The sequence below is a fragment of the Leptodactylus fuscus genome, chromosome 5 (genome assembly GCF_031893055.1).
Source record: "Leptodactylus fuscus isolate aLepFus1 chromosome 5, aLepFus1.hap2, whole genome shotgun sequence".
NCBI classification, from domain to species: domain Eukaryota; kingdom Metazoa; phylum Chordata; class Amphibia; order Anura; family Leptodactylidae; genus Leptodactylus; species Leptodactylus fuscus.
The window spans coordinates 16789422-16814483 of NC_134269.1; the positions used below are offsets into that span (position 1 = coordinate 16789422).

The 25062-nt window shown below is 42.6% G+C and overlaps 1 protein-coding gene across 1 annotated transcript in view; it reads right to left on the bottom strand.

The window, feature by feature from the left end:
* The window catches only part of LOC142204433 (A.superbus venom factor 1-like), an 83239-nt gene that overhangs the window by 26008 nt on the left and 32169 nt on the right, over positions 1-25062 (bottom strand). The window contains exons 5-17 of the mRNA XM_075275745.1: positions 24786-24880; positions 23266-23348; positions 22644-22731; positions 21818-21920; positions 21138-21258; positions 19403-19518; positions 19039-19185; positions 10335-10538; positions 6545-6736; positions 3273-3434; positions 3040-3169; positions 2440-2514; positions 1540-1734 (exon numbers count right to left, since the gene is read on the bottom strand). Coding sequence (XP_075131846.1) covers positions 1540-1734; positions 2440-2514; positions 3040-3169; positions 3273-3434; positions 6545-6736; positions 10335-10538; positions 19039-19185; positions 19403-19518; positions 21138-21258; positions 21818-21920; positions 22644-22731; positions 23266-23348; positions 24786-24880 — 1711 coding nt within the window. The remainder of the gene's footprint in view (positions 1-1539; positions 1735-2439; positions 2515-3039; positions 3170-3272; positions 3435-6544; positions 6737-10334; positions 10539-19038; positions 19186-19402; positions 19519-21137; positions 21259-21817; positions 21921-22643; positions 22732-23265; positions 23349-24785; positions 24881-25062) is intronic.

The window sequence follows — 25062 nt, forward strand, 5'->3', positions numbered from 1 at the left end:
CAGGCAGCCAACTGCGCGTCCCTGCCGGCCACAAGAAAATGGCCACTAACAATACTGTATAAGCGGCCATTTTATTGTGGCCTGTGGGCATGCGCAGATGGCTTTGCCCTAGGACTAGAAGTTTGAAGCCACCGCCGGAAGACGCAAAGGAGACCCGTTCCTGAAGAAGATGGAGACGGCACTGGAGATTTCTCTCGCAGCATTGTGGACACCCTCAGTGCTGTTTGAGTGCTGGGGCCCGCCCCCAGTGCTGTGAAAGAACTCATTTGCATACTGACAAAAACCGGATTATCTACCGAACGGCGGCGCGGAGAAGACATCTAAAGGTAGGAGAAGAATAGACTTTCTTAAGGCTATTCCTACGTGGTAGGCAGAAAAAAAATTCAGTTTTAGTGATAGGATCCCTTTAACGTGCCAAATCTCTCATAGTATCTGACAACGGAGGAGACATTTACTGGGTCTTTACACTCTCTAGTCTAAGTTTTTACCACCTTCTACTTGGCTTACTTTTCTCCAGGATTTAATGTCTGAATACAGGTGCAGTTTTGGTGCGTGATTTTACATCTTGATCTATGTTCCCTTGTTGGGGAAGGTGAAAGATATTTAAAACATAGTAAACGTGTAGCAAACCATGTGGGAAAGTTTTTGGCTCCACTGATTCTACCACAATTGGAATTTTTTTTCTAGCCTCCACCATTCCTGAATAATAAGTGCTGTTAGTTTTGGTGCCTGCTATGCAGTTCAGACTCTGTGCTGTCAGGTTGGTGGTGTCAGGCAAGGGGTGTGATTCTGAGCGCTGACATGCTTGTTTCCAAATTTAGGTTCACACCAGCCTGTCCGCCTTCCATGTTTATACTGTATATACTGTACATTTTTTATGATATGATATTTTTGTATTTTTTCTGATTGGAGCTTTGAATCACGCCCCCTTGTCTGTTTTCTGCCTGATACTGCCCAATGCCTGACCAACATGTCGGGAACCAAAACTAACTGCTCGGATTTCTCCTGATTGGTGGGGGTTAGAGAAAAAATTCCAACTGTGGAGAAGAAACTATTAATAAATGCCAAGAAGTGGAGTTTGTAGAAGTATGGGAAGAATATGCAAATCTGTCTTCCATGATGTAATTAGGAAGTCAGGTGCCTCAGTGTTGCAAACCAATAGAGGGCGCTCACTGGAATGTGCAAGCCTGTCTTCCCTGATGTAATTAGGAAGACAGAATCTCAGAGAAAATAGCCCAATAAAGGCTGCTCCCTTTAACATATATATGGTGGTCTCTCCCCAAGGAGTGACGATACCCCCCTTACTTTGTAGAAGTAGTGAAAGGTTCTGTTTAATTGATAACCTATACCTAGGATAGACCATCATTTTACAAACTATGGGAGTCTGACATCAGGGATCTCTGAGGATCAGCTATAGGATAGGCCATCAATTATCAAGCCTGGACAAAACCTTTCAATAAAATATTTGATAATAAGAAGCCTACATTCTTCAGTGTATTTTCTTGACCCCCCCACCACCCCCGATTCCCCACTTCTCACGTCTGCTGCCTTCATCTTGTTCTGTTCCATTTATTTCCTCTTTTCTCTTCTGCTCGATGTATTTGCAGCAGTCCAGGAAAGCGTCCACACATTCTTTGCCTTCCGTGATAGCTTCCGCTCGTCTCTCACAGCTGAGACTGGATGGGTACATGCCATCAGCGCAGCATCTCCTCACTGGGGCCTTGTACTTGGAGCCTAAAATACAGGGTTTCAGTGATAGCTATAATAACTCTAATCTCAGTATAAAATTCAATGAACAGCCTCCTCCCCCCATCCTCTCCATAGATATACAGTATATGTGAACTAGATGTGATTGAAGTATTGCCTCATATGGTGCACTGGTAGAGTCTTATCTTGAAACAGTAGTGTTGGAATTACTCCTTCTTTCGCAGAGTAGCAGAATTTATCTGAATATCTTTTCCAGCATCCTCCTCCTCCCCCTTCCCCTCTCCATAGCATGCCAGGTGTACTAATCATTTATGGAGATAGATAGATAGATAGATAGATAGATAGATAGATAGATAGATAGATAGATTTGAAGGTACACCAAGTATAGCAAAGTTGAATATCTGTTAATAAAAGTTGAAGCAGGGGGCCACACGGTGGCTCGGTGGTTAGCACTGCAGCCTTGCAGCACTGGAGTCCTGGTGTTCAAATCCCACCAAGGGCAAAAAAACATCTGCAAGGAGTTTGTATGTTCTCCCCGTGTTTGCATGGATTTCCATCCCATATTCCCAAAAGACATACTGATAGGGAAAAATGTACATTATGGGCTATATGTGGGGCTCACAATCTACAAAAAATCTAAAAAAAAATGAAGGTCCAAGCAAAGTGAGAAATTCCAGGTAAATAAGAATAATAATGAAAACAATATTTATTTCTCGCCGCCCTTCATCTCACCATATAAAGTTTCCTCTTCAATCAGTTGTGAAGTGGAGCGGCGCCTCCTAGTGGTACCAGCATAACATTGTATATCTATTGGGGGGAAAAAAATGATACAAAAGATGATTTTTTTATTTTTAAGTGTCCACACTTAAAGGAGCTGGCCGGGATTTGTTATAGCCTATCCTTAGGATATACCATAAATATCTGCTCAATGGCGGCCAGTACTATAAACAGCATGGCGCCAGCCCCTGTATTATGTCTGGGCTCTAGTACTGCAGCTCAGCACCCAATGTTTGAGGTATGACGCGAAGGTTGCTCAATGGCCCTGGGGAACGCCCGCCCCCGATGCTTGGTGAGCCTCATTTACATATAGTATGTAACCATTTTTACTAAAAACAGGGGGGTCTTTGGCAGAATTGGAGGCCACACCTGAATAGCCTTTGTAAACGCAATTCAGGCATAGAAGTTGTCTAAAGGATAGAATCCCTTTAAGTGTGAACACATCTGTACCTCCTCATCTCACAGGGAACATGACTCTGCTCTGCCTCTCTACAGAGGGAAAATCTTATTATTTAGTAAAATATGTTCTCAGTGAAATGATAGGAGATCTCTTACCTGATCTCTGCGGGGTTGTTTTTGGGATACTTGACTGTAGGGCCAAGCCGGCATCATAAAACACCCCCATACTATCGGCACCACTTCCCGGGGAGCAGCCATGGTCTGATGTCTCCAAGAACTCCAACAACTAGACAGGTAAGACAGACACGGATGAGTCGGACCCTCGTAAATAGATGCCTTGCCACACTTTAACCTATGATTTTTAATATGGAGTATAACAAATGTCTCACCTTCTTTTGGGAGATCTTATATTTGCTGTTCAGCCCATAGACCCCTTTGTCTACGACCACCAGTCCCACATTGGCCATGTGATCTGCTTGTAGTTTCAGTCTCATGGAAGAACTAGGGCTTTGGACTTTGTAGTCTCTGTCTCTGCTACCAGTCACCGACAGCTGTCAGGGTATAACATGGGTATGTTAGCGGACATTCTCCATATAGCACAGGCGGTAACAGTGTAACATACAATCTATGGGCAGTTTGTAGAGGAGCTGATATATGGGATTCACTGACATGTCACTTATATTTTATGTATTGTGTCTCATTTATAGCCCAGTATAGTTGTTCCCCCTACATGTGGGGGTAGTAGATTAATACAAGGGTAGGTAGATGGCAGGATTTGGTATAACCATTGATATGGATACATATAGTATCCATATAGTATTTTATTTGCACATTGGTGGATGATATTGGGGGTTGCTCTACTTCACTAGATGTTTTTATAGGACTTTCAGCGTGAGATATACAATATTATAGTATATCTATATATATATATATATATATATATATATATATATAGAATAGAATAGTGTATTGTATTATGTTTAGATTTGTGTGGGAACTTACTGTACTATACTTTGTACCGCAATGTTTCGGCTCACTCTATGTCTAATACTTTGCGCCTTCTCTGTTCCCTGCTATATATTTCTGTCTGATGTTCTATTACATATCTGTTTCTTATTATGGGGTAATTCTGTATATTTTGTGTTGCTATCTCTGCCATTTGCCTGCAATATTTATAGATGATCAGTCTTTTGTATGCCGTCTTTACTGCGCATGCGCCTGAGTTTGTGTCACATTCACACTTCGACTATTTAGACACCAGTCACCATATATATGTCCTTTGTCTGATAGAAATGCTGTTTGACTCTTTTAATGCTGGTGTGCGTCACCATGAGTGGTGCATGCGCAGGGACCGCTCATGATACTATGTATGGTCAGGGGATCACTTGTGGCACATGCGCTATGTGATCTCTATGATGCCAAGTGTGAATTCATTTCCTGATAAAGTGATTCACAATGAGCTTGTTTGTAATTATTTTTCACATTATATGTATATATATTTATTTTTTGTATCATGTATATCTACTGTATATAAACTAGATCTATGGAATGGACCATTCTTTGATATTTGTAATATTTTAGGGATCCATCATGTTAGTTGTAGGGTTGAGCGATCGGGATTGGAAATGTTCGGATTCTGATCGGCGATCGAGTAAATTTCACGATCATGATCGGAATTCCGATCCCGATCTTTTCGGGCGGGATCGAGATCAGAGGTTATTTCCCACAATGCTTGAACACTGGCCAATCATTGTGGGAGAAGCTTAGCACCCATAGGAATGAATGGAAGTGGCCGGCCGCTTAACTCCCTGCGTGCCTGCTGCGTCCATTCATTCCTATGGATTTACCACAGCCTGTCACTCTTCTGCTTTGTGCCTGTTTTACCATATACTCAGCTGAATATACGGTAAAACAGGGATGAAGCAGAAGAGTGGCAGGCTGCGGTAAATCACTGTGTACCGCGCTGCTGTGAGGTCGACAAGGCAAGTTCGCGAGTAGATAGATACTACTTTACATTGACTTGTCTATCTACTAGAAAAGTCAATGTACAGTAGTATCCATCTACTCGTGAACTTTGCTCAACTTTCCCGCACAGAACTGCTGCCGCTGCCCTCTGCTGGTCTGGTCCTCTCCTTCACATGCCTTCAGAGCACCCTGCACCCCCCCTCCCCGCCTCCCAAGTCTAGTATTATAGAGATGCTGGAAGAAGGCAGGGCTTGTGGCTTAGGAGAGTGTGGGCGGGTACTGGGAGGGGAGACGGGAGTGATGCACTCATGCCTCCCTGCCCACACTCTCCTAAGCCACAACAAGCCCCGCTTACTCCCATCATCTCTAACACTAGCCTAGGGAGGTGGCGGCGCTCTGAAGGCCTGTGAAGGAGAGACCAAGACCGGACCGGACCAAGAAGAACTGGGAGTGGCAGCGGATCTGTGCAGATAAGCGGACACCAGGGGGAATTTTTTTTTCTAATCACTACACAGCGTGGAGTCCAAAAATTGAAACAATTTTTGGACTCCATGCTGTGTAGTGAATAGTATCAATTTTAAAATCCGATCTTCGATTATCAAAAAAATCCCAATGACTTGCATTGGGATCGGGTTCGAATGGAAAATGATCGGAAATTGGATTTTAAAAACGATCCTGAAATTTCAAGATCGGCTCAACCCTAGTTAGTTGTTGTTTTTCCAATAAAACTATATACATCAGAGGTTATCAGTGCGGCACAAAACATCAACTCAATGGTTTGTATTGTGTTGTGGGATAAGATCTCCTGGTGCAGGAAGTTACTGTATCAGTGTCAGGTAAAGGGATATTCCCATCTCAGCCAGACATGGGACAGGAATACATTGGTCCTTCACCAGTTACAAAAATAGTTGAAGGCGGCTCTTCTAAGTGAGGTCAATAGGAGGTGTGGAAACAGTACTACAGTGAGCTACACCGATTCTGTAACTGTCAAAGTTAGGGAAAGAGTACAGCTCGCTCTACTATACTGTGTCCACAACTCCCATATACCCCAAGGTAGATACAGAAACAGCGCAGAGCATTCCTACTTGACTGTTCCTGTAGATTTTGTCCTAGTGGGTAGACTTAGAATCATGATGGGAAAAACCCTTTATGAGCCTAGTAAACAGGCTGTTCCCAACAACATTCAGTCAGTCTGTTTTTGGTCCATTGAAACAAGACTTTGATCGTTCAATAAACCAGGAGACGCTCATTCACTGGCTGATCCCTTATGTGACATGAATGATGCATGAGGCTTGGCATCTCTGTGTGGACACAGGTTGATCTCCTGACCTAATGTAACTGATAATAGACCAATGATCCAAACAGTTGTATTCCCAATTGCTTATTCTAATATACAGTTGACATGGGGCCGTGTAAATGCCCATTACACTCACTAGATCATTGATCGGGGATTGTTCTGAGCCTCACATCGGCCACGTGTAAGGATCCTTAGAGTGAGTTTTGTTACATTTGGGATGTGAATTGTCTGGTTTATCCTCTGCTGTTCTCTTGAAGTGTATTTGTCACTTGTCTTGAGCTTAGGACTTTGTACTCCAGAATCTCTTTACAGTACATGAGTGCCCGATATTTGATTCTTCATAGTAAATTATAAGAGGACATGGACAACACTTTCTATATTCCAGATAAGAGTCCTCACCATTCCCAGGCATGTGTCCGTTACTTCCACCCAGATAGAATCAGAGACAATCTCATCTCCGACAATGTAATATCCAACTATACGGAAGGATGGGGCGAATTCTTCTGTGATGGGGAGAGATATGGTAACCGAAGTCTGACCCTGCGGCCAATATTGTCTTTCCACTTTCAGTATCCTGCCCTTGTTCATGATCTACAAGGATGAAAACAATAGATAGAAAGTCAACTACGGTAGTAACATCAGCCATGTCATCATAACGCTACCATAGTTCTGCCTGTATACTCACACCATTAGGATACTGTATAGTCAGGGCTGGTTTTAGACAAAATGGAGCCCTGGACAAAACTAAAAGCGGGGCCCCAATTGTACAGACAACATAGTCACATTCTGTTAATTCAATGTATTAAGTGGTTGTTTGTAAATATGTAAGGTTTTTTTTTGCCTAGACAAACTAGTCACTTCTGTGCCTTATCTTTTAGGTCTAGTTCACACATAGTTTTTTGGGCCGCATTTTGATGCAGAATCTGCATCAAAATCCGGGTAAAAAAAAACGCCTTTCATTGAATTTAATGGGAGCTGGTCATTTCCATTTTTCGCAAGCGGTATTTTATCGCTTGTGGAAAAAAGAATCGACCTGCCCTATCTAGCCGCGGATTCTGTGGTGGAAACAGCCGTGGTGGCCGTGTCAAGACAATCCATCCAGATTAGACCCATTCATTTGGGCCTAATCCAGAGTGGGAAGCTGCGACTGTCGGAAGCCGGAATCCGCAACAGGTGCATTTTGGTCCGGATTCTGCTGCAGCTTCCCACGTCAAAATCTGGACCAAAAAACTACGTGAGAATTAACCCTAAAGATCAGGTGCAAAAGCAACAAGGCACATGCTCTTCCCCACACTAAAAAATATTTATATACATAAAGTTATCAAATAGGACTGCTATACCAGGACTAAATACTGTCACGTCACCAACTGACCGTTATACCAGGACTAAATACTGTCACGTCACCAACTGACCGCTATACCAGGACTAAATACTGTCACATCACCCGCTGACCGCTATACCAGGACTAAATACTGTCACATCACCTGCTGACCGCTATACCAGGACTAAATACTGTCACATCACCTGCTGACCGCTATACCAGGACTAAATACTGTCACATCCCCCGCTGACCGCTATACCAGGACTAAATACTGTCACATCCCCCGCTGACCGCTATACCAGGACTAAATACTGTCACATCACCTGCTGACCGCTATACCAGGACTAAATACTGTCACATCCCCCGCTGACCGCTATACCAGGACTAAATACTGTCATGTCACCAACTGACCGTTATACCAGGACTAAATACTGTCACGTCACCCACTGACCGCTATACCAGGACTAAATACTGTCACGTCACCAACTGACCGTTATACCAGGACTAAATACTGTCACATCACCCACTGACCGCTATACCAGGACTAATACTGTCACATCACCCACTGACCGCTATACCAGGACTAAATACTGTCACATCACACACTGACCGCTATACCAGGACTAAATACTGTCACATCACCCGCTGACCGCTATACCAGGACTAAATACTGTCACATCACCTGCTGACCGCTATACCAGGACTAAATACTGTCACATCCCCCGCTGACCGCTATACCAGGACTAAATACTGTCACATCACCCGCTGACCACTATACCAGGACTAAATACTGTCACATCACCCGCTGACCGCTATACCAGGACTAAATACTGTCACATCACCCGCTGACCGCTATACCAGAACTAAATACTGTCACATCACCTGCTGACCGCTATACCAGGACTAAATACTGTCACATCACCTGCTGACCGCTATACCAGGACTAAATACTGTCACATCCCCCGCTGACCGCTATACCAGGACTAAATACTGTCACATCCCCCGCTGACCGCTATACCAGGACTAAATACTGTCACATCACCTGCTGACCGCTATACCAGGACTAAATACTGTCACATCCCCCGCTGACCGCTATACCAGGACTAAATACTGTCATGTCACCAACTGACCGTTATACCAGGACTAAATACTGTCACATCCCCCGCTGACCGCTATACCAGGACTAAATACTGTCACATCACCTGCTGACCGCTATACCAGGACTAAATACTGTCACATCACCTGCTGACCGCTATACCAGGACTAAATACTGTCACATCCCCCGCTGACCGCTATACCAGGACTAAATACTGTCACATCCCCCGCTGACCGCTATACCAGGACTAAATACTGTCACATCACCTGCTGACCGCTATACCAGGACTAAATACTGTCACATCCCCCGCTGACCGCTATACCAGGACTAAATACTGTCATGTCACCAACTGACCGTTATACCAGGACTAAATACTGTCACGTCACCCACTGACCGCTATACCAGGACTAAATACTGTCACGTCACCAACTGACCGTTATACCAGGACTAAATACTGTCACATCACCCACTGACCGCTATACCAGGACTAATACTGTCACATCACCCACTGACCGCTATACCAGGACTAAATACTGTCACATCACACACTGACCGCTATACCAGGACTAAATACTGTCACATCACCCGCTGACCGCTATACCAGGACTAAATACTGTCACATCACCTGCTGACCGCTATACCAGGACTAAATACTGTCACATCCCCCGCTGACCGCTATACCAGGACTAAATACTGTCACATCACCCGCTGACCGCTATACCAGGACTAAATACTGTCACATCACCCGCTGACCGCTATACCAGGACTAAATACTGTCACATCACCCGCTGACCGCTATACCAGGACTAAATACTGTCACATCACCCGCTGACCGCTATACCAGAACTAAATACTGTCACATCACCTGCTGACCGCTATACCAGGACTAAATACTGTCACATCCCCCGCTGACCGCTATACCAGGACTAAATACTGTCATGTCACCCGTTGACCGCTATGCAAGGACTAAATACTGTCACATCACCCACTGACTGCTAAACTAGGACTAAATACTGTCACATCACCCACTGAGCACTATACCAGGACTAAATACTGTCACATCACCCGCTGACCGCTATACCAGGACTAAATACTGTCACATCACCCACTGACCGCTATTCCAGGACTAAATACTGCCACATCACCCACTGACCGCTATACGGGACTAAATACTGTCTAATCACCCGCTGACCGCTATACCAGGATTAAATACTGTCACATCAGCCACTGACCGCTATACCAGGACTAAATACTGTCTAATCACCCACTGACCGCTATACCAGGACTAAATACTGTCACATCACCCACTGACCGCTATACGGGACTAAATACTGTCACATCACCCGCTGACCGCTATACCAGGACTAAATACTGTCACATCACCCACTGACCGCTATACCAGGACTAAATACTGTCACATCACCCACTTACCGCTATATCAGGACTAAATACTGTCACATCACCCGCTGACCGCTATACAAGGACTAAATACTGTCACATCACCCGTTGACCGCTATGCCAGGACTAAATACTGTCACATCACCCACTGACCGCTATACCAGGACTAAATACTGTCACATCACCCACTGACGGCAATTGCCAAGTTTAACACACCCCCCCCCCCCCCTAACGCCAGCCCTGCAAATAGTATCAGACCCCATAAGCTTCTCCCTGGTGGAAATATCTACAGTATCTACCCATAGATATTCCTGAGATTAAGCCTTTAATGGAACAAAAGTTCTATTGGAGAGATAAATGTAGAAGCTGCTTACCAGGTAGGTGATGTATTTTATCTGGTTCTGAGCAGCCATGTTGGTGTTACGAATATTGAAATCTACAGCAAGTCTGTCTCCGGGTTTTACTTGTGCGGCAGTGATACCGATGTGCAGGTAATTTCCACCGGACTGATGAGCATTGGCCTTCATTGATGCAGTTGCTTGTCGAGCAGGCGGGAGCGCAGGATGTGATGTCCTCACCTGGAATCAGAAGATCAGCAGAATACAGAATATATTGAGGCACCAGATGAAAAAAAAAATAATATTCATAAAAAGAAGAGGAAGGAAGGATCTTGCACATTCTTCACTTTTCAACTGGCAAGAAGGGCAGGCACACTAACAGGATGGCACAATTTTTTCTTGAAATTCTGCAATTGTCCTTCCTCCACCTGCAATGTTATGTTACTGTTGCGGCACCTGCTCCTATAAAGGGATAATTTTTCAAAAAAATAAAGCCAATTCTCCCTTTAACTAAGAGTCAATTCATACATGCCGACAGTCTGGGAAACATTTTTCTTCAAATTTGTTGCCACTTGCTAGTCCCAAGCTGTTTGGCATAATAACTACAAGATAAGAAAACACCATTGCTTCTAATACCAGGTTAGTGCGGGCTTCTGCTCCTATAAAGGAATCATTTTTGGCTTTTTTTTCTGTTTAAGTGGCTTCTCCATCACTAGGGTTGAGCCGATCTTGACTTTTCAGGATCAATTTTAAAATCCGATTTCCGATCATTTTTCATTCGAACCCGATCTCGATCCCAATTCCGATCCCAATGCAAGTCAATGGGATTTTTTTTTATTAATTGGAGATCGAATTTTAAAAACAATCCTATTCACTATACAGCATGGAATCTAAGAATTGTTAGAATCCACGCTGTGTATGAATCACTAAGTAGCCAGAGGATTTTTTTTTAATCCTCTGGCTACTTAGTCCCCCCTGGTGTCCACTTACCTCCAGAGATGGCTGGTCCGCTGTTCTTCGCCTCACTGTCGGTCCAGCTGCAGTCTTCTTCTCCCTTCACTGCCCCCTCCCTGCCAGGTTAGGAGAGTGTGGGCGGGTTAGGAGAGTGTGGCATCACATCACGTCTCCCCGCCCCATACTCGCCCACACTCTCCGAAGCCACAAGCCCCACCTTCCTAGCTCTTTAAACACTAAGGAGGCAGAGCAGCGAGAAGACCAGCGTGGAGCTGCAGCAAGAGGCAGAAAGAGAACACCGGGCACCGGAGCATCCATCTCTGGAGGTAAGTAGCTACTACAGATGTTTAGTTTAGTCTCCCATTAGAATGAATGGAGGCAGCCGGCATGCAGGGGGTTAAGGCTGTGTGTCAGCTTCTTCCATTCATTCCTATGGACCTGCAGCGGAGCCTTCACACTGAGTATACAGCGTATACTCAGTGTGAAGGCTAAGCAAAGCATTGTGGGAAAAGATCACCGATCTCGATCCCACCTAAAAAGATCGTGTTCGGAATTCCGATCACGATCGCTCAACCCTATTCATCACTTTTCGGCCAGGCATGTCACACATTTTTCTTTAAAATAACATTTCCATGATGAACTTGCAAGTCTCAAACAGGCTATTTTTTGTATAAATACAGCGTAAGGTAAGGAAAAACTCAACTTTTGCTACCACTGCCTTCCATCCATTTTCCCATTGACATACATGTCACTTTCACTTTGACATTACTTTGGCTGTGTTAGAGAGCTATAAATAGCCTAGAATTCTAATGTGTGACACTGTCAAGGCTCTTAAATTTTAGAGTCCTGGGAGTCCAGACAGTGTCATACACCATGTTTTCTATGGAAAGTCCTAGGAGCCCTAACAGTGTCATACACTATGTTTTCTACATAATGTCCTAGGAGCCCTGACAGTGTCATACACTATGTTTTATAGAGAAAGTCCTAGGAGCCCTGACAGTGTCATACGCCATGTTTTATAGAGAAAGTCCTAGGAGCCCTGACAGTGTCATACACTATGTTTTATAGAGAAAGTCCTAGGAGCCCTGACAGTGTCATATGCCATGTTTTATAGAGAAAGTCCTAGGAGCCCTGACAGTGTCATATGCCATGTTTTATAGAGAAAGTCCTAGGAGCCCTGACAGTGTCATACACTATGTTTTATAAAGAAAGTCCTAGGAGCCCTGACAGGGTCATACACTATGTTTTATAGAGAAAGTCCTAGGAGCCCTGACTGTGTCATACGCCATGTTTCAAGCCAATTTAAACTCTGATTCGTGACAAACTTATTAGATCTGAAATAAATCTTTGAATGAAAACATCTGAAGATGAACCCGAAACAAATTCTCAGAGGTTCGCTCAGCTATAAGCACAGGAAAGTCACTTTTTTATGAGTTATTTCAAGGCTGATGTGACTGCAAGGCTTGTAGAGGCTGTACCAAGGATACAAAAGACTGATGGGCACAATAGAGATCCACCTGCACTTTGTCCAGAAAGTAACACTGAAGTAGGTGCGAAGACTGAGCTGCAAAGGTGACAGTGATACTACATAAAGTGTAAGAAGTCACCAGCATATACAATAAATTGTGCAATACACATTATACAATGCACAATACATTCTCCTAGTACAAGAGAACATACAAAGCAGATATAGAAGCCAATTTGGGCAAAACTGCCCACCTAAAGCCATTTTGTAGAAACATAAGACTATCTTTCCTCAAAAAAAGTGTAAGGCTTCATGCACGTCTCTCATATCAGTGTATAGCCATGTTTTCACGACTAGCACACTGTGAAGCATGGGATTTTTCAAAAAAACAATCGGACCTTGATTGATGAAAAGAATCCAAGGAGTTTATTTCAGGAAGTCCAGTTTTAACAAAAAAAATAATTCTTCAGAAAATTTCCATAATGCATACAACAAACACCTTGTACCTCAGGCTGCTGTAGTCTCACAAACAATTCATCATGTGAACTTCACCAACACATACATACCCAGCTTTCTGGGAATTGGAATCATTTTATACCTTAGACATTTCCCATAATACTCTGCAGTTTTCCCTATAAAACCCTGGAGTTGCTGCAGACTTGCCTCTTATAAGATCAGGGGAGACACACCCAGTGCAACTCCACTCATGCAGGTAAATATGCAAAAACACTTTATAAATCCATGTTAATGTGAACAGTTCCTTAGTGTTAGTATATGGTTCCCAGATGGTAAGACAAGAAATAGTAGGAAAATAGAGCATTAGGTGGCCAGCCTAATGAGGAAAGAAAGAAATAAGAAGCAGTAATAGAACATTCACACAGAGATATTACCAGATCTGGGGTCTTATGTACCACCACTAAGGTTACAAAGAAGAAATCACATGGAAACACAACACAAAATAGTTTACCTCTTCACATTCCTCCCCCCTTAAGAAGAAGCTTGTCCTTCTTCAGACAGCTTTCACTTCAGCACCATACCTGGACAAATGATCGGCATTTTGGTGCTTGGACCCTGACCGATGTTGTATCTCAAATTTAAATGGCTGTAATGCTAAATACCATCTAGTTATTCTGGCATTTTTGTCCTTCATGGTATGAATCCAAGTGAGGGGATGATGATCCGTCACTAAAGTAAACTCTCTTCCTAATAAATAATAGCGTAATGCCTCCAATGCCCACTTTATCGCCAGCCCTTCCTTCTCGATTGTAGAATACTTTTGTTCACGGGGAAAAAGTTTCCTACTTAGATAAAGAATAGGGTGTTCCTCACCATTAATCTCTTGACTCAGGACTGCCCCAAGTCCCACCTCAGATGCATCCGTCTGTACAATAAATGGTTTGTCAAAGTTTGGGCTTTGTAAGACTGGTTCTTTACACAAAATTTCTTTTATTTGTTCAAAAGCTAAATCACATTCTCTTGTCCATATCACGTCCTCTCTACTGTTCTTTTTAGTTAGGTCGGTTAAGGGAGCAACGATAGTAGCAAAGTTTGGAATAAAACGTCTATAATAGCCAACAAGACCTAAAAAGGATCTGACCTCTTTCTTTGTGGCTGGAATAGTCGCAGATTGAATGGCTTGTACTTTGGATATCTCTGGCCTTACTTTACCACTACCCACAATAAACCCAAGGTACTTTGTTTCTTGGAATCCCAAAGCACATTTACGTGGATTAATTGTAAATCCTGCTTTCCCAATTTCAGTTATCACCTTTTCCAAGTGATACAAGTGCTCTTCCCATGATTTGCTAAAGATTACCACATCATCTAAATAAGCAGCACTGTACTCCGTATGATCCTTCAAGAGTAAGTCCATGGCTCTTTGAAACGTGGCTGGAGCACCATGAAGACCAAATGGCATGTTTCTGAACTGATACAAACCATTAGGCATCACAAAGGCAGTTTTTTCTTTTGATTTCTCATCAAGTGGAATTTGCCAATAGCCCTTACATAAATCTAGGGTAGAAATATATTCTGCACACCCCAATCTATCTATGAGCTCATCAATACGTGGCATTGGGTAATTGTCAAAACTAGATATAGCATTAATTTTACGAAAATCTATGCAAAATCTTATTGTCCCATCTTTTTTCCCAACCATCACTACAGGTGATGACCAAGGACTTTTAGAGGGTTCAATAACGCCCAATTTAAGCATTTCCTGAACCTCATTTTCAGCCTTACCCTTTAATTTTTCAGGTATACGATAAGGTCTCTGTCTGATAGGTGGATGATCTCCAGTATTTATTGTATGAGAAACTAACGATACACGGCCAGGCTTACTTCCAAAAATATGTGAACTGGACCCTATAATCTTCCTCAAGTCACAATGTTGCTCTTTAGATAACTTTGGATTCCATGTTACCTCTGACCAGTGAGCACAATGTTTCAACAAATCATAAATTTCTTCAGACACATCTTGTGAAGACTCTGCTACAATAGTACACGTAGTGTTATCTTTAGGACCAACCTCTGGTTCAATCCAACGTTTTAATAAATTTACATGGTAAACCTTATTTTTTTGTTTTTTATCTGGGGTTTCAATTTCAAAGTCAACAGGACCTGTTTGTCTAACCACTTTATATGGCCCTTGCCATCTGGCCAACAACTTATTCTCACTGCTGGGAAGTAAGAGAAGAACCTTATCCCCAACGTTAATCGATTTATTTTTGGCATGTTGATCATACCATTTCTTTTGGTAAACTTTTGCCTTGTGGACATTATCATGAGCTACCTTAATCAATTTCATTAATCTTTCTCTCATTTCCAATACATGTTCTACCACATTTTTCTGATGACCATCTTTACCTTCCCATACCTCTTTAATAACATCCAAGAGTCCCCTGGGTCGTCTCCCATATAACAATTCAAAAGGACTAAACCCTGTAGACTCTTGTGGAACCTCACGATAGGCAAATAATAGAAAGGGCAACCATTTGTCCCACAGTTTTGGATCATTATGTGCAAATTTCCTAAGCATGTTTTTCAAGGTTTGGTTATACCGTTCAGTCAACCCATCAGTTTGTGGATGATAAGGGGTAGTCCTGAGAGGCTGTATACCAAGAAGCTTATAAACTTCTAACAGAAAGGAAGATGTAAAGTTACTCCCCTGATCAGTAAGGATTTGCTTAGGTAATCCAACCCTGCTAAACACCTTCAAAATTTCCTCTGCAACTCTTTTAGCAGTAACTGTGCGCATAGGTATGGCTTCAGGATACTTGGTACAGTAATCAACAATTGTAAGAATAAAACGGTTACCTTTGGAACTTCTTTCTAGTGGACCGATAATATCCATACCCACAGTATTAAATGGTTCATCAATTATTGGTAAGGGTATAAGCTCTGCTTTGGGAGGAGCTGAAGCAGTGTACTGACATATTGGGCAACTACGACAGTAAGTAGTGATCTCATCATAAACTCCAGGCCAATAGAACCGATAGAGTACTCTGGCCAAAGTTCTTTTATAACCCAAATGTCCAGCAACAGGAATATCATGCGCTAATTTCAAAATTTCTGGTCTAAACTTTTTTGGCACAACTAACTGTTGCACTTGTTCTCCTGTTTTTGGGTGACTACACACTCTATATAAAATATTGTTTTCCACCAGATAATAGGGTGTAACAAGCTGCTTACCACTTTCTGCAACCACTTTACTGTTAGTTAAACCGTGTTCATACAAAGCATATAAGTCAATGTCCTGTTTTTGTTCAAATGTAATATCAGTGTCCCACAAGTCAGCATTTTTATACTTGCCATCCAGGGAAACTCTTCTCCTAGAGACATCCTGCTGTCCTGGAACTCTCAGAGGCTTTGATGATGGCGGCTCCATGATGTCCTCATGGAATGGGAAAATGTCCTCCAAAGTCTCACCTCTCTTGTGTGCCTTTGCTTTAGCTCTGGTAGTCACAGCAGACAGCTGGCTTTTCCCCATTAGCAAATCTTTGAATCCGGGTGTGGTTCTTCCAAGGATCACTGGGACTTGTAGTTCTGGAACAACAACTACTGGCATAGTAAAACATTTTTCATCCAACTGCAGGTCAATATTTGATGTGGAGTATTTTTTTGTATCTCCATGAACACAAGTAATTGGCACTTTGGGAGAGTCCATCTTCTGAGTTATTAGGTTCTCCTTTACCAAGCTTAGTTTACTGCCAGAATCAAGCAAAGCATCCACGTTCTGTCCATTAACTTGGATTGGCAGCATGAAGTCACTGCTAGCAAAAAACAATCCAGACTTTGTGCCTTTAGTGCTTTTTCTGGGGCAAAATTTAGCTATGTGTCCCTTTTCTTGGCAAATATAGCACATTTTTTCACTGGTGACAGTTTGTAATGGACTTCTGGCTTCTTGACCTCTCCCTCCAGAGAAAGTTCTGAATGGTTTGGCTGGGCCAGTTGCAGACCTGCTTAAGTCTCTCTTTGCTAGGATAAAGTCCTCTGCCAAAGAAATAGCTTTGTCAGCATTTTTGGGCCGATGTTTTTTAACCCAAGCAAGAACATCAGCTGGAAGAATTTGTAGAAACTGTTCAAGTATGATCGCTTCACTAATCTGCTCAGTCGTCTTGTTGTCTGGTTTCATCCATTTCATGTATAAGTCTTGCAGGCGAGTAAAGACTTCCCTTGGACCATCAGTGTAGCTGTACTTGAGTTCTCTGAACCTCTGTCTATAGGTTTCCTCACTGATGTCATATCGCCTTAGAATAGTCTCTTTAACCAAGTCATAGTTATTTGCATCATTCATGTTCATGTGGCTATATGCCAGTTGGGCTTGTCCAGTAAGATATGGCGCTAGTCTTACCACCCACTGTTCCTTAGGCCACTGACAGGTATGTGCAATTCTTTCAAATGTGGTTAAATATGCTTCAATATCATCTTCTGGAGAAAGTTTAGTCATGCGAGGGTCTTTCCAAGCAACAGGCGGTCTCAGGGTTTGAAACAGCTCCCTCCAGCGTTCATCCTGACGTCGCAATTCCTCGCAATTTCTCCTGGCTTCCTCCATTTGCCTTTTTTCTGCATTGATCTGCTGCACAGTTAACCATTTCATAAGGTCAGCAATGCTCTCTGGTAAAGTCTTTTCAGAAGGCTCAGCAACACTTGGAGTTAATGGAGCAGCTGTGGCTCCTTGCACTTCTGCATCCTCCTCTAGCAGTGCTCTCTGTCTGACACCTTGACTTTCCATATTCACCAGTTTCCTTGCAACAGTTCGCTTTGCAGACTTAGTTGGCGGCTTTGCATTAATACGCCAGGAACGTGTCTTGTACATAACTCCCTTGTTTCTTTAGGCTTGAGTACTTACAGCAATACTCCAAAAATCATCCCACTTCTGACACCATATGTGAAGCATGGGATTTTTCAAAAAAACAATCGGACCTTGATTGATGAAAAGAATCCAAGGAGTTTATTTCAGGAAGTCCAGTTTTAACAAAAAAAATAATTCTTCAGAAAATTTCCATAATGCATACAACAAACACCTTGTACCTCAGGCTGCTGTAGTCTCACAAACAATTCATCATGTGAACTTCACCAACACATACATACCCAGCTTTCTGGGAATTGGAATCATTTTATACCTTAGACATTTCCCATAATACTCTGCAGTTTTCCCTATAAAACCCTGGAGTTGCTGCAGACTTGCCTCTTATAAGATCAGGGGAGACACACCCAGTGCAACTCCACTCATGCAGGTAAATATGCAAAAACACTTTATAAATCCATGTTAATGTGAACAGTTCCTTAGTGTTAGTATATGGTTCCCAGATGGTAAGACAAGAAATAGTAGGAAAATAGAGCATTAGGTGGCCAGCCTAATGAGGAAAGAAAGAAATAAGAAGCAGTAATAGAACATTCACACAGAGATATTACCAGATCTGGGGTCTTATGTACCACCACTAAGGTTACAAAGAAGAAATCACATGGAAACACAACACAAAATAGTTTACCTCTTCACACACACTGACCCATTATATTCTATGGCCCCATACACAAGAAAATGTATTAGCATTCCTGTCTGTTTTGGGCCAGGGTTCACTTAAGTAAAGTAATGGGTCTGTCAAGGCACTGATAGGACAATGATATCATCCATGTGCCAGGTCCGTGGTTATACAGCATGGACAGTCATTGGAATGGGTGTTACTGGAGTATATTGTGTAACAAGTGAACACTTTCATCTACTCTGATTCTATTTTTGCTATTGGATGATTTTAATTAAGTCATTTTAATTGATGTGTCTGATACACACAGGATATAGTAATTAGCTCAGATACTCACAGTAATTGGAAGGACATTTGCATTTGCTCCAGGGATCAGTGTCAGCCTGGCCGTCCCCTCCGATCCTGTTGTCCCCTTTATACCTCCTGGTTCAGCCACCACTGGGATCCCACCCGCAGGAGAACCATCAGGGTTTGTCACAAATACCTTTGAAAAAAAAGGCAACTTGGAGCTATAATAACTTATATCTATAACTAGCGAGCAAAAACACAAAGTTATCCTTATTCTACAGAGTCGCTTGGACGATCTTTGATGTTTTGGTGAGGTATGAGCTGGTGGATCACTAGACACATGTAACTGTAGCTTGTACTTATTATTATATGGCTTACTTGTACCTTAATATATGTCAACAAAGGTCACCTACTGTAAGGTCATAGGGCATCCCAGGCTTGAAATATTTGGAGGTTTTGGTAAACAGAACATTAAATGGCGACCTCACAATCGGAATATCTTCCAGTTCACTTTCTGCAATTTCACTGCCTAAGAGGATGAGAGGAATCCATGTGGTGAGCACAAATAGTAATGTAGGACTCTGCTGTATATCTATAGAATATCGCATCATGTATGACACACGCATGGCTTATGGGTGTTATTTATGAAAAAACTCTATGAAATAATTTCTATATAAAATTCGGGTCAACACCCTCATTGCTCCAAAGAGATGAGTAGCAACACCCTCATTGCTCCAAAGTGCTCATTTGTATATTGAAGCAGAGATTTTTTTTTTCAGGTGACCCTACCCTATTTATCTGAGGGGCTGGTGTCAGGGAATTGCTAGAGAAGCAATTCCTCAGTAGCTGATGATGAACCCTGGGGGGAGGGCACAGTAAACATTGAGCCCTAAGCTGACCCCCCCCCCCCCCGTTTCCCCCCTGTTCCTTCCTGCTTGCCGGTTCTATCCTAAGCATTAGGCGACAACTGGTCGACAAGACCTACCTATATAAGTGACAACACGGAACACAAACAAGACAAACAACAACAAACAGAGGTCATCTAGCCAAATTTCGAGCGATGTAGATAATTGATTTCTACATCGTGTTGCCTTCAGAAACTTTTCCAAATCTCCGAAAACAAGCGTTAAGGGTGATCACGATATTTACAAGTACTTATGTGTGTGAACAAATGTTTTCAGTGATGAAACGGGCAAAACCCGTCTTACGTAATCGCCTCACGGACGAACATCTTAATTCAGTACTCCGACTTGGTGTCTCTACGGGACATTCAGAAATTGGATTCGGGAAAACTATGTCAAACATCCCACTAATTACTAAAGAATTTGCGGTAAGTACAACGCGTTTCTAATAAAAATGGTACCTGCTCTATTTTTCTTTCTTTTTTGTATTTTTGCAGTGAAGCGGCCCGTGACACGCATGTAGGAAATGTATATGGTCCCCAGGCCGAAAAAGGTTGGGCATCACTGCTATATGCCATTTCCTAGTGATACTTCCCCCATTTTATATAGAGTAGACCAGGGGTGCCCAATACGTCGATCACGATCTACTGGTAGATCGCAAAGGACGTATGGGTCGATCGCGGGATGCAGGGATCCCCGGTGCCTGCTTGTTCACAGTGCAGGCTGAGAGCGCTGTCTTCTGCGCTCACGATCCGCCCGGCCCTGCCCATATGTCTGGCCCCGCCCACAGACACGCCCGACCCCACCTGCAAGTCCGCCCGGTCCCACCCATATGCCCGCCCGGCCCCGCCCTAGTAATTCCTTTGCCTTGGTCAGCTAATAAAGTAGCTCACACGCTGAAAAAGTGTATGCACCCCTGGAGTAGACAATGGAAAATAATGGAAACTGAAAAAGCATAAAAATGGATGGGATGCTAGCCATATTTTGCTCTTTCCTTATACTGGGGTCAGACAGGCACTCAGGTCGGTATAGGATTCTCTCACATAGAATATTTCTTTTATTTCTTAAATCTAAGAAAATCCCCTACTGACCGACATTAGTGCATTGTCAAGGGCAAGGACGTAGACTGATGTATTTCTTAGATACGCATTACATAGAAATGTATATACTGTTTACAGCACATATCTACTAATGCCGACATGATATCTTAAGCACATCCAGGTTTCTTCCACCTTACAGTACTTACCTATGTCAGTGGTAATAGTGACTGACATATATAAGGTATACTGTAACATCTCATCCGCATTTCTAAGTCTCTTCACAAGATCTTCTCTCCTCATCACAGCTCGTCCTTCTCCATCTATAATCTAATAGACAGGATATGGCGATGAAGACAAGGCTCCTCCTGACAACCCCTCCTGCACCTTCTAACCTGGGGCCCCCTCTGTCAGCAGGGAGCCTAGCTAGAGATAACACCAGCAGTTTACAGCCATCTACTATACTAAACTACTGGTTCACTTACACATGGACAAGGGGTACAGAAAAGAAACCGTGCAGGATATAAACTTAATTTTTAGTTGGAATCTATATAAATGTGTAACCCCTGTGATCAGAAGAACTAGGAAATCTAATTTTAATATGTTTATGTGCAATAGTTTATATAAAAACTTTGTTGTTTTAGGTATATAAAACGTATAATATTGTTCCACTTCTAGGGGAAAAAAAAAAAAAAAAAATCACTACTTATTATATTAACCTTTATGTGTCCTGAAAAAAACATGGTAAACATAGTTGGGATATGCAAAGCCATTAAAAAGATATTTCTGCATAAAGCAATGCGTACCAAAGTGCAAAATACGGCCCGAGCATTGGTGCCTCAGTGATGCTCAGTCCTGAAAGGGTTAATTAGAAAATATAATTCCTTACCTTAATCCGTCTCAGGGTGTCTTGTAGACTGATCCTTGCATCACCTTTCTTGACCCCAAATACTACAAATGCTATGCCATTTACAGGCTTCCCATGCAAGAACCTGAATTTGAAGAGAAAACCACAGAAACCAGATGATCAAAAACATCCAATGGTATGATACCGTCCTCTCCTGTGGATATGTCCCTGACCACTAGGACGTTTCAGCAGCGGTGGCCGCAGCTGCTTCTCCTCAGTTCTGCCAATCCGGTTCTTGAAATAACTGGATCATTGAACCTTGGAGAAGAGGAGACTGGCCCCAGTCCGGTTGCCGTTAGGGTAGGAAGCAAAAGGCTTCCTGCTCTACCACTTTTTTGACATGTAGGCCGCAAGACACACTAAGTCTGTAGCCTACATGCTGTAGGAATCGTAAGGTAAGTATTAATACAGTACTTACCTCTCTGCTTCCTGGTCCCTCCTATGGCAGGTGCACGTGACGTCACAGCAGTGCACCAAGAGCCGAGGAACAGAATAATAAGTACTGTCATTACACAACGGGGGACACTATATGGGGACATTATCCTGTATGGGGACAATTTATGGGGACTTTAACGTATACTGGATACTGAAGGACCCATTGACTTTAATAGGTCTGATAGGTTTCAGTATAGAGGTGCTGTTTTTGGATGACTGGAACCTCTGATGCAGATGTGAATGTCGTCTTATAGGATCTAAGAACTGGTGATGGATGAAACTAAGATCCTGATTCTCTTTTGTGATTTTTTTTATACATGTAATACAATGTGACCCGACACTCATCTTCCATTCACACCGATCTTGTTCTTACCTCGCTTTAATGTCCACAGCAAAATCGTGATCATCAATATAAAAATATTTCTGCTCGGGAATCAGCTGAATCTCAAATGAGGGTAAAACTGTAAGGAAACCAAGTAGAAATGATTAGAAACACCAAAAGACCCAACATTAAAGTGATCCCCTATTACCAGCATGTCGTATACATGATACAGTGATGGAATATATAGATACATAGATATGTAGGGCTGCACATTATCTCACACTGTCTATATCTGTTATTATATCTGTTATTGCTAAGCCCTGGACTTTGTGTATATTAAATCTATAATGTACGATGGTCTTTGTCTCTAAATGTCCCCACAATTCTGTAGAGAGTAAATATCACTTAGACTTGTTCCCCTTCTGTTAGCCATTACTTGGTTTAGGTACATTGACCCCCCGCCTATAATAAGAGGTGAGTGGTGGCGCTATCCGTATGGATGTGAGTGTACAAGGTCTCTTCACGCCTGTGTAGCCTGACAGGTGAGTTGTAAGGGGGAGGGGAAGCTTTGTATGACCACATGTGAGCAAGGTGTACAGATACCCCATAGAATTGGTATACAGTGATCAGATACATATTGTGCGACACCCCGATCCCTGCAATACTCACTTACCATATTCTTTCACCTCAAAGTTTGCGGTATAAGTTTGCCGGGGTGTGGTTTCAAATTTTGCTGATATGGTCCATGCACCCAAACTGCAGGGATACAATACAATGGTATTATAGTATACAAGCCCAGTATGGCGCTATTCATTTATGCACTCAATGGCAATACCTATATACTGTAAGAAGGACATGTTATATTTATATCTGAGCTGCATGGCACTCTGTATAAAGGCACTGTATGTGACTATGTATAGTACAGTATATAGAGCCAATACAGGAAGAGCAGAGATCGGGGACATGAACACACGGGAGAGGGTGGAGGAAGGCAGAGCTAGGTGAGCCCGCACCATGGGATTACTGACACCAGCCAGGAGGTGCTGGATCAGAGGTATTCATGATGTCACAGGGATCACTTCTAGTGATCACACAACAGAAGCAGAACAAAGGGGGTGATTCTGGTAATAATATACTAGAAATTAGAAGACATATGTTTCTGGACATCCCCTTTAAATCCCCAAATGTAAAGCACCATGGAATTAATGGTGCTATATAAATAAACAATAATAAATAGATTGGCCGTGATTTTTTTTTCCTTTTATAGCCTATCCAAAGGGTAGGCTATAAATATATGATTGTGGGGGCCAAGAGGTGACCCCTCCACAGATCAGCTGTTCAGGGGAACATCAGATGCCTGTACTATACACTGAATGAAACCATAAGCAGATAGCCCCTGTGTAGTGGCCTGAAGTATAAACTGCAGAAGTGGTGTTGGAAGTGGCCCTAAGCAGTAGATGGGTGCGGGGGCCACTATTCAGCCCATCACCAATCAGATATTTATGGCTTATGATAAGTATTGGCCATAAATAACATTTCTTTTTCCCATTCAGTCACAATGACTTGCCATGTGCTTGCACCATTGGGAAGTGAGATCAAGTACAATGTGTTTGAATGGAGGAGACTGGGTGACATGATGTGTGCGCTCTAGGGTTGAGCCGATCTTGAGATTTCAGGATCGATTTTAAAATTCGATGTCCGATCATTTATCAGCCGATCCCAATCGCTCAACCCTAATTGTATATTATATATACAGTAGGGTTGAGCCGATCTTGAGATTTCAAAATTCGATTTTCGATCTTTTTCCAACCGATCGCGATCGTGAAATTTGCTCGATCACCAATCGCGATCCGATCTTTCTCGATCCCGATCGCTCAACCCTAGTGTGCTCCATTAGTAGCCATGTTATGGAAGGGACCTCCTTGTGAATACGTATCACAGTAACAACGGTCATATTTATAGGTTCCATATATTCACCTTGTATATTGTAGATGTCGGTTAAGAGTAGAGAGAAAATGGTCAAACCCTTCAATTAGCATCATGGGTTCTCATTGCATTGACAAATCCACTACCACATTGTTCCCATTCCCTTCTCGTCCAAGTTAAATAAGGTTGTTGAGAGGATTCCCTAATGTGATCTGTAACATATCAAATAGCCAGATAATATATCTGAGTATGACGTGTAATATTTACCTGACTAGATCTGGCAATCTGTAGGATAAGGAAGTGATACCAGAGTTTCCATCAGGTAAGGCTGTATCTCTCTTAACAATCTTATTCTCAGGGGTCTGTACAGAGAAAAGAGAATGAAGATGAAGCCACCAATGTCATGGGGGTGACGTCATATCTGGAAACATCTGACTCGTAAATTAGGTGACAACTTAGAATATCCTGTTGTACTTTTGGACTGGAGTGAAACAGAACACTAGACTAGAGGTAATGACAATGGGATCAAAGCGTCCTGAGTAGA